At 43.7% G+C, this 9,166-nt stretch overlaps 1 protein-coding gene across 2 annotated transcripts in view; it reads left to right on the top strand.

The window, feature by feature from the left end:
- Positions 1–9,166, top strand: part of Slc3a1 (solute carrier family 3 member 1) — a 48,253-nt gene that overhangs the window by 16,608 nt on the left and 22,479 nt on the right. For both annotated transcript variants that reach the window (XM_008823080.1, XM_008823079.2), the window contains one exon: positions 729–854. In XM_008823080.1, coding sequence (XP_008821302.1) covers positions 729–854 — 126 coding nt within the window. The remainder of the gene's footprint in view (positions 1–728; positions 855–9,166) is intronic.

Here is a 9,166-nt window from a genome sequence, read left to right as displayed (position 1 = left end):
ATGTAGACCAGGCTGGCCTTGAACTCACAAAGATCCACCAGCCTCTGCCTCCCGAGTGCTGGGATTAAAGGCTTGCACCACCATGCCCAGCTACTTATTTTTATTTTATGTGTATGTATGTATTGCCTGTATGTATGTAAGTGCACTTGTTTTGTGCAATGCCTTCAGGGAATATAAGAGGGAGTTGGATCCCCCTGGAACGGAGTTATGGACAGTTTAGCTGCCATGTGGATGCTGGGATTCGAACCCAGGTCTTCTGCAAGAACAGGCAGTGTTCTTAACTGCTGAACCATCTCTCTAGCCCCAACTAGCAGAGTTTTAAAGTGAATATTCACTATCTCTGGGTTTATGTTTTAAGACCAATAGAATATCTCTTTCTCTACCATTTGCTTCACATATAAGAGTTTAGAGCCTGGGCAGAAGATTCAAGAAAATGTTAGTAATGATGTTCCTTAAGTTGGCCTTGTCTTAGACTTGGGAACACTGGCCTGGTGCCGTGTTTTGTTATGAAAGCATCTACTGGACAGATACATCATAACTATGCTTGTGGAGCATTAGGCTGATGAGTGAAATGGGGTTGATTTAGCTTAGTGCTTTCCCTGGAAAGAACTCCTGGGATTTACACACCTGCCCACAAAGGAGTGGGTATGGCAATAATCGTGTCTGTGTGAGGAGAGCCATCATGGAACAAGTGAAATAACTGATGTGCCCTTCTATTTGTTTGCCAGCTAAGTGTGTATGGAAACTCCAGTTGGCACTTTGATGACGTACGGGAGCAATGCTATTTTCACCAGTTTTTGAAAGAGCAACCTGATTTAAATTTCCGAAATCCCGCCGTTAAAGAAGAAATAAAAGTGAGTATCAATACCCACAGACACTTCTCTGTTAGCGGGAACTTAAGTGGCTATTTGAAACACTTGTCGAACATTTGTGTAGGTGAAATCAAATAGGGCAATTAAACGCTCAGGTTAGGGTGTCAGGCCAAAATATGGATATTTTGATACGGTGGCTCTTTCCTTCATGTAACCAGAATAATCTAAATGAAAGGGAATTGAAAACCTGAGTTCTGGGATTCTCTTTGGCCTGAGGCAATAAGTGGGTATGGGAAATTGGGTGACAGCACAAGCTTTGGGGTCTGGCCCTGCATCTGCAGTGGGCCCCTGGGTGAATTGTTTGCCCTCTCCTGTGTTGGACCCCTCATTTATGGTGTTGATATTTGTGTGAGAGGGCTGTTCATAAGAGGAGATTTGATTCAATAATCCATACACAACACTTGTGCATCCATTCAGTAAATATCAACTTATTGCCCACTCTGTGCCAGGATCTGTTCTGAGTACCGAGCATTTAGCAGTGAGTGAAAGCAGCCCAGTCCTCAACCAGTCTCTGAACTATCAAGGGGACGGAGGATGATTACTACATATGTGATACCTCAGGTGGTAGTGGGTACTCTCAGGGAAAGGGCATTGGCCTGTCAGGGAGAGGTTGCTCTTCCATGGAAGGTGGTTATGAGGATCCCCTGTGATGAGATGGTGAAGATCAGAGGTATGAGAGGGAGCCATTTGACCACCTAGGGGAAGAAGATTCTAGGCAGAGAGAGAGAGAGAAAGAGAGAGAGAGAGAGAGAGAGAGAGAGATGGTTAAAATTTAAAATTCAGATAATGAATAATACAATATTGTGAGTACATGTCTACTAAAAATGTTCGTTGGTTACTCAGAATTAAAATTTAACTGGGTGTCCTGTATTTTAACTGGCAGGTCTACATGTGTGCTGGAGAGTCGAGAGGGTAAGAGGCAGGGAGCCAAGGTGTCAGAAGAGATGGGGGCTGGTCAGTTTAGTCAGGAATGATGTAAGGCATGAGCTGAGCACTGAAGGTCTCTCTGTGGCTCAAGGACCGGAGGGTTCCTACCATCCATCACCTCAGTGGGCTGCCACCTGAGTGATCCTGATGTGCAGCTCATAGGGAGTATCAGCTGTGCTCTCATTCTTGCAGCCACTGTGGGGGAGAGGGTGGGAATATAGAAGAGTTGGGTAGGGTTCTGAGGGAGGCGGCAGGGAGGAGACAGAACAGAGAGCTGTGGGTACCTGCCTTCAGTTCACCATGTCAGCCAGCCAGCCAGCCAGCCAGCCAGAATTCAAGTCACAAGGAGCTTAGTTTAATTTTCCTTCAGTTTGTTCTTTAAATAGCATGTTCTTTTTATATATATGCATACATACATGTATATATATGTATATATATGCATATATGACAATCCACATGCCATAAAACTTAGCCCTTCAAATGTATAATTCAGTGACTTGGTGCCATGTATACGAATTATTGCCTAGCCGAGTATGGTGGCACACATCTCTAACCGTAGCCTGTAGTAGGCAAAGGCAGGAAGATTGTGAGTTTGAGGTCAGCCTAGGCTACATAGTGAGACTGTTTCAAACAAAAGAAAACAAAACAAAAACAAGAGAAAACACTCTTTAAACTAGGCCTGGTGGTACAGGACAGTAGTCCTGGCTACTCGCAGCTGAAGCAGGAGGATTACAAGTTCAAGTTATAGCCAACTGGGCTACAGCTCAGTGGCAGAGTGCTTGCCTAGCAGACATGAAGTTCTAGGGTCCATTTCAGTGCCACAAAAAGAACCATTGTCTAACACAGGCCATGAAGATTTGCTCCTTTGTTTTCTTCTAGAGGTTTTACAGTTTTGGCTCTGACCTTCTAGCTGGTCTCTGATCCATTTTCGTTACATTTTATATATGGTGTGAGGGTAAGGGCTCCAACTTTCATTCTTTTGCATGTAGCAGTCTAGCTATCCCACTAATGTATTAAACACACTGTTCTTTCCCCACTGAATGGTCTGGCAACTCCAGTTGAAAATCAACTACTCATAAAAACTTAGGTTTATTTCTAGACTCTCAATTCTCTCTTATTCATCTATATGTGAGTTTCTCTGTTAGCACCTCTGTCTAGACATTATAGTTGTGTAGTAAGTTTCCAAGTCAAAAAGCATGAGTCATCCAACTCTGGGTATTGTTTGACTATTCTGAGTCCTTTACAATTCCATACGGATTTATTTGTGTTCTCTAATTTATTTCCACAATGTTTCGTAATTTCAGAAAACAGATCTTAGTTCCTCTTCCTCCCTCCCCATTCCTCACTTTTCCCTTCTTTCTTTATTCCTTCTCTGTCTCTTTCTCATTACAGGAAAATCCTTTACTATGAACTGTATCCCAGCCCTCTGCATTTCTTTTTAGATACTTATTCTAGTGCATTCCTTAGGGTTAAGACCATTTTGCCTGTATGATGTTTCCAGAGTTTCGATGACTTGCTTAGGGATCTGTTCTAGAAGCAGCTTTCTTGAGTCAGAGAACTTTTATTTCAGTGGGGTGGGTGGGAGGTAGTTACACTGAGCAGGCTAGAATCAGTTTTAAACTTCTGTTGGTGATATGGATGCTCTTCCATTACCAAAGTTTATTGATATACTCCCCTACTCCACCTACACTTATTAGTCCCTTACTATATCAAGTGATTTATTTAGCTCAATTGATGCTCACAACAAGCCCAACTTACAAGACTTTAGAGAGATGGAACCTGAATGAGGTGAAGTCACCCTCCTTGGGGGATGGGAGTAGGATTCAAACCTAGCATTTGGGACCTGAGTTTACCATCCCAACTCACATCCCTGCTTGTGTTGAGACACTCTTTCTGTATCGTTCCTTTTTCCTGTAGATTTTCAAAGGTTTTTACTTGAAAAGTCATAAATAAAGGTGTCAACCAATCAGTTTAATGGTGGTATACTTCTCCAGGCCCCTTAGTGACAGTGATGGATTGTCTGGAGCTGTTTAAACAACTGTTACGTATTTTGACACAATAATATGCTAATGATTCTTTGACTAACTTGGCTGTTCTCTTACAGACATCCAGGTAGTAGAACCTGTGAATGGAATTCTTACTTACTAGTTCCCCTGCGTGACAGCCCTCATGTCTATGGTCATTACTGTCTCATCCAGAGGTTACACATTATTTAGAAGGTGATTTGGAAGATGTACTATTAGAAATAATAAGAAATGCAATGCCAAGAGCCTGGGGGGAAAGGCACTTGCTCCTGGAAACGGACCTTTCTCAGAAGAGCGCTTTCAACGTGCTCTTGGCTCTCCCCACCCCCAGCACTTAGCTGGGCAGTAAAGAAGAGCAGGTTGATCATTTGCAACCCAGATGGTTAGCAGTAAGGAGGCATTTGAAGGACTTCTGTTGGCATACCAACTTGTACCTGTGGAGCTTGACCCTTCCCTGCTGTCAGCTTTCAGTTACCCCCTGTAGCAGGCTGCACACTGGGAACGTTGCATAGGACACCCTCTTCTCTCCACTCTGGTCTCTTCCCTGCACTTGACTCTGGCTCAAACTTCTCATGGCCTGACTGCTTTCCCTTGAGAAGAAAACCTCAGAGGAACTGAGACTCATGTTTTGATCGTAGTGTTTTATACATTTCTAATCACTTGGATTTTTCACTTGTTTTCCAAATGTCTTTTTTTTTTTTTTTTTTAAGTGAATGAGGAAACAGTAAGGTTCAGTGACCATGTGGATAGCCTGGCAGTATATAGCAAGACTGAGAGTGCCTTGCCCCGGTCTGAATGATCTTGGACCTGTGATATGAAAAGGATGAGTCCCGTAGTGAGGACTCCTGGGGAGAAAGTGGCTCCCAGTAGCCACTAAGAAGCCAAGAAGTACTATCAGCTCAGGGTGGGGCTTGTAGCTAAAAGTGGACTCTGTCCTGCCTCTACTGAGCACGAAGGCACTGGAGATAAGCAGCTCAATTAAAATTCAGTTCACTCACTCCCTGCTTTAAAAGTTGCTTTGTGCCTGACTGATAATGATTACATGTGTGTTGCACCTTTGACATGCCAGGCCCTTTAGTCTCTTCATGTACCTGTCTTACAGTATGTATGATATCTTGACATCTGCTAGTGAGATGGTGGTCCAAAGACAGACACATGTGACAGCTATCAAGGGGCTTATATTCTGGGGGGAGAGGAAATCACAGTAAAGTATGCTGAGTATCCTGACAGAAGGACATAGGCACACAGACACCTGCTGGACAGGGAGCAAGCAAGGTTGGGAGGGTTTGCAGGGAAGGCAGTGCTACTCAGTGGATGGATTGGACTGAGCCAAATGAAGAGGTGTGAAGTGGGATTTTTCAAGCAGAGGGAAAGCATGAATTGTGACACTTTTGAGGTGCCGGCATTGCATGTGACCCAATTAAACTAGAATGATTAGCACAGGGGCTAGGTTATGAGCAGCACTGAAGGTCCTGGCAAGGACTTGAGTCTAAAAAAATTTTTTTTAACTTTTTAAATTTAATTTTATTTATTTATTTTTATTTTATGTGTATGTGTGTATTGCCTGCATGTAGGTAAGTGCACCCGTATTGTGCAATGCCTATGGAGGTCAGAAGAGGCTGTCGGATCCCCTGGGACTGGAGTTATGGACAGTTGTTAGCTGCCATGCGGGTGCTGGGTTTGAAACCCAGGTCTTCTGCAAGAACAACCAGTGTTCTTAACTGCTCAGCCATCTCTCCAGCCCCAAGTCTAAAAATTTTTAAATAGGGATTTGCACTTTTGAAAAGTAAGTCTAGTTTGGTGAAGGGCAGGTTTGGCGGTAGAGTGCAGAGAGAAGGGTAGAGCAGAGATCTGGAAAGAAATGCTGGACTTGAGCCAGCAAGGTTGGGTAGGGTCAGAGGATGCAGCTGGGTTTAGAGAGGAGTCTGGTGGGACTCCCAGGTCTCAGACTTATACCCTGAGCTGGTGCTGACATTTTCTGAGGTGGAAGGTGAAGAGGAAGAGGGCGTGTTGATTATGCAGAGTGGATTACGTAGAGTTTGAGCACTCTATGAGACATCCAAGTGTCTAGTGGATCTGAGAACATGAGCATCGAGGAAAGGCATGTCCTGGAGATAAAAACGTGGGGTTTGTTGACCTAGGGAAGCTGCTTCCAGAGCTCAGGCGGGTAATAGTGACAGAGATAGTCCAGCTGAGAAGAGAAAGAGGACAAGGAGCTGAGGGTATTTGGGGGGGGGGTGTTGGTGAATTTTTAAACTATTATTTGTTTTTAACTCCCCAGACTGTGATTTTTATCTCTAGAAGTTCAATTAGGTGTTTTACATTTTCAAGCAGAAGGAAAGCATAATTGTGACACATCTGAGGTGCTGGCATTGTGAATGACCCAATAAAATGAGTGTAGGCACAGTGAAGGCACACTGGGGCTGTAGAAGAGTAACAGAAAAATAATGGAAAACCTCTTGGTGCCTGGGAACGGAAAAGGTCTGACGTCAAGGTCTGGGTGCCCAGGACAACATGTGGAGTCAAAACTGTAACTGACCATCGAGGGAGGTGGGGAGTCCATTCTAGAGAATCAGTTCTCCCAAGACTAGAAACTGTGAATGACAGACACCTCCTGTCCTCAGTATAAGTCCAATTCAGAGGCAGAGCCACTGCCATGCACAACCTTTCTCCACATCCTCACCAACATTTGTTATCATTTGTTCTCTTGATCCTAGCCAGTCTGATTGGGGTAAGGTGATACCTTAAGGTGGTTTTAATTTGCATTTCCCTAATTACTAACGATGTTGAACACTTTTTGAGATGTTTCTTAGCCATTTTTATTTCTTCCTTTGAGAACTCTGTTTAGATCTCTAGCCCATCTTTTCATTGGGTCATTTGGTTTCTCAATTCTTTGTTTGATGAGTTCTTTATATATTGTGGATGTTAAATCTCTGTCAGATATGTCACTGGTGAAGATTTTTTCCCCATTCTGCGGGTTTTCTTTTCACTCTTTTGATTGTTTCTTTTGCTGTACAGAAGCTTTTTAGTTTAATGAGGTCCCACTTATTGATTGCTGACCTTAATTCCTGAGCAACTTTTTAAAGCATGTCATGAAACAAATGACACGAAGTATGACAATACTGCTAGGCACTCTGGGTGCATATTTCTCATTCTTTAATGCCAGGTTAATATTCAGCAATACTGAGGGCCTGAAGTGAATAAGGATTCAGGAAGAAAATGAGTAGCTGGACTCTAGAAAATCAGTGCACACAAGCTTAATGTTTACAGTAGTACTCAGTGTAATGAATGCTTCCCCACACTTTGTCAGAAGCTGCTTGGGTGGTTTACAGCTATTTGTGTCCTGACTTTACTAGTGTTAATGTTTATAAAAAGAAGCACCTCCGGGGGGTGAATCCAGATGGTGTGACACCTGATACTTATGAAAATTGGGACCTTCTTAAAAATAAGGGCACAGAGGCTGGAGAGATGGCTCAGGGGTTAAGAGTACTTGCTGTTCTTACAGAGGGCACTTGTTAGCTGCCCATATGGCAGCTAACAAGTGCCCATAACTCCAGTTCCAGGAGATCTGACACTCTCTTCTGGCCTTCACAGGCATTGCACATATGGGTGTACTTACATACATGCAGGCAAAAACTCATACCCATAAAATAAAAATCTTAAAAAGTACAGCTCGGCATGGTGGAGACTGTCTTTAATTCTAACACTTGGGAGGCAGAGGCAAGATGATCTTTGTGACATGGAGATCAGCCTGGTCTACATAGCTGGGGCTACAGAGAAACCTTGTTTCAAACAAAAACAAAAACAAAAAAAAATTTTAAAGTTGTACAAAGTCTATAAAATGAGAAAAGGGAGATGAGAAGGGGCCCATGCAAGAACACAGCCTTTAAGTTTAGGCTTAGTTGTAGTGAGTTCGCTTTAGAAGTTGCCAAGGACTTTTTCACAAATGAGGGGTTTCATACAGCCAGCAGGACGTGTGTTCAGTGTCTCTGTTGAGTTCTCCAGCCCAAGCTCCAGCCACCCTTGAACCTTCTGTTCTGCTGCTGCGAACCTTGTGAACACCCTCATAGTCTGGTAACTGTGAAGCCCAAGAATGCGCTGAACTTCCTCAGTGTTTAGACTTGCTCACACTCAAGCACATCCCGCTCTCATCTCATTGTTGGTTCTCTGAGTACCAGGTGCTGGGTCTGAAGTAAACAAATAGAACTAAAAGTCATTCTTGCCTTTTAAGACCCTCCCTGTCCAGTGGAGGAGATTTTGTGACTGCAGGCTTATGGGTTTGATTGGCACCAAAGGTGGATGAGTTCTGTCTACCCTGTGCTTGCTTTATTGCTGGAGTGAGGGGAAAGCTGCTAGCAAAACACTGTTTGGGTCAGTGACTTCCAAGCTAAGGTCAGTAGCCACCTTTCCTCTGAGGTGTGGATTTGACAAGCTACCAGCCTCCATTCCTTCCTACCTACACAAGCAGAGGTATCTCCGACTTGACGTGCCCGAGTCAGAACGCGCCATCATTCCCCCTGCCTGGTGTCACATATCAGTGAGTGCTACACAGTCACTCGGGCCAAAAACTGTCCTCCATGACTTCCTTTTTGATCAAGTCCACTTTCTTTTACAATGCCCACGTGGTATCACCAAGCTTGAGAGCGCCACCTCAGAACACATTCAACATCTGACCCCTTCTCCCATCTCCCCACTCCAAGCCACCACAGTGGGATCCTAAATGGACTCTTTGATCTTAGGTTCTTTTTCTAAGATTAATAATTTTTTATCGTATTTATTTATTGCATGTGCACACATGTGAGTGCACGCATATGGAGGTCAGTGGACAACTTGTGGGAGATGATTTTCTCCTTCCACCACATTGTGAGTCCCAGGGATAAAATTCAGGTCTTCAGGCTTGGCAGCAAACTCCTTTACTTGCTGAGTAATCTTGCTGATCCTAAGATCCTTTGATACATAATTCATACTCCATGATTTACCCAAAGTGCTCAGTATTTTTAATAAGCTCACAGTTGTAAAACCTACATTTAGAACATTTTTTATTTGGGAGCTATAGAGATGGCTCAATGGTTAAGAGCACTTACCCAAGTTCAGTTCCAAGCACCCATGTTGGGTGGCTCACAACTGCCTGTAACTCCAGCTCCAGGGGATTTGACACCTACTTCGGGCCTCTGAGGGCACACACATGTGGCGTATGTTCACACACACACACACACACATGAATAATAAAAATAATAAAAATAAATCTTTTGTGGGTCTGGAGAGATGGTTCAGTGGTTAAGAACACTGACTGTTCTTGTAGAGGACCTGGGTTCAATTCCCAGCACCCACATGGCAGCTATG

The sequence above is a fragment of the Nannospalax galili genome, unplaced genomic scaffold (genome assembly GCF_000622305.1).
Source record: "Nannospalax galili isolate Female #2095 unplaced genomic scaffold, S.galili_v1.0 scaffold286, whole genome shotgun sequence".
NCBI classification, from domain to species: domain Eukaryota; kingdom Metazoa; phylum Chordata; class Mammalia; order Rodentia; family Spalacidae; genus Nannospalax; species Nannospalax galili.
Note: the sequence above shows the minus strand (reverse complement) of the source record. Positions and strands in the feature narration are given on the sequence as shown.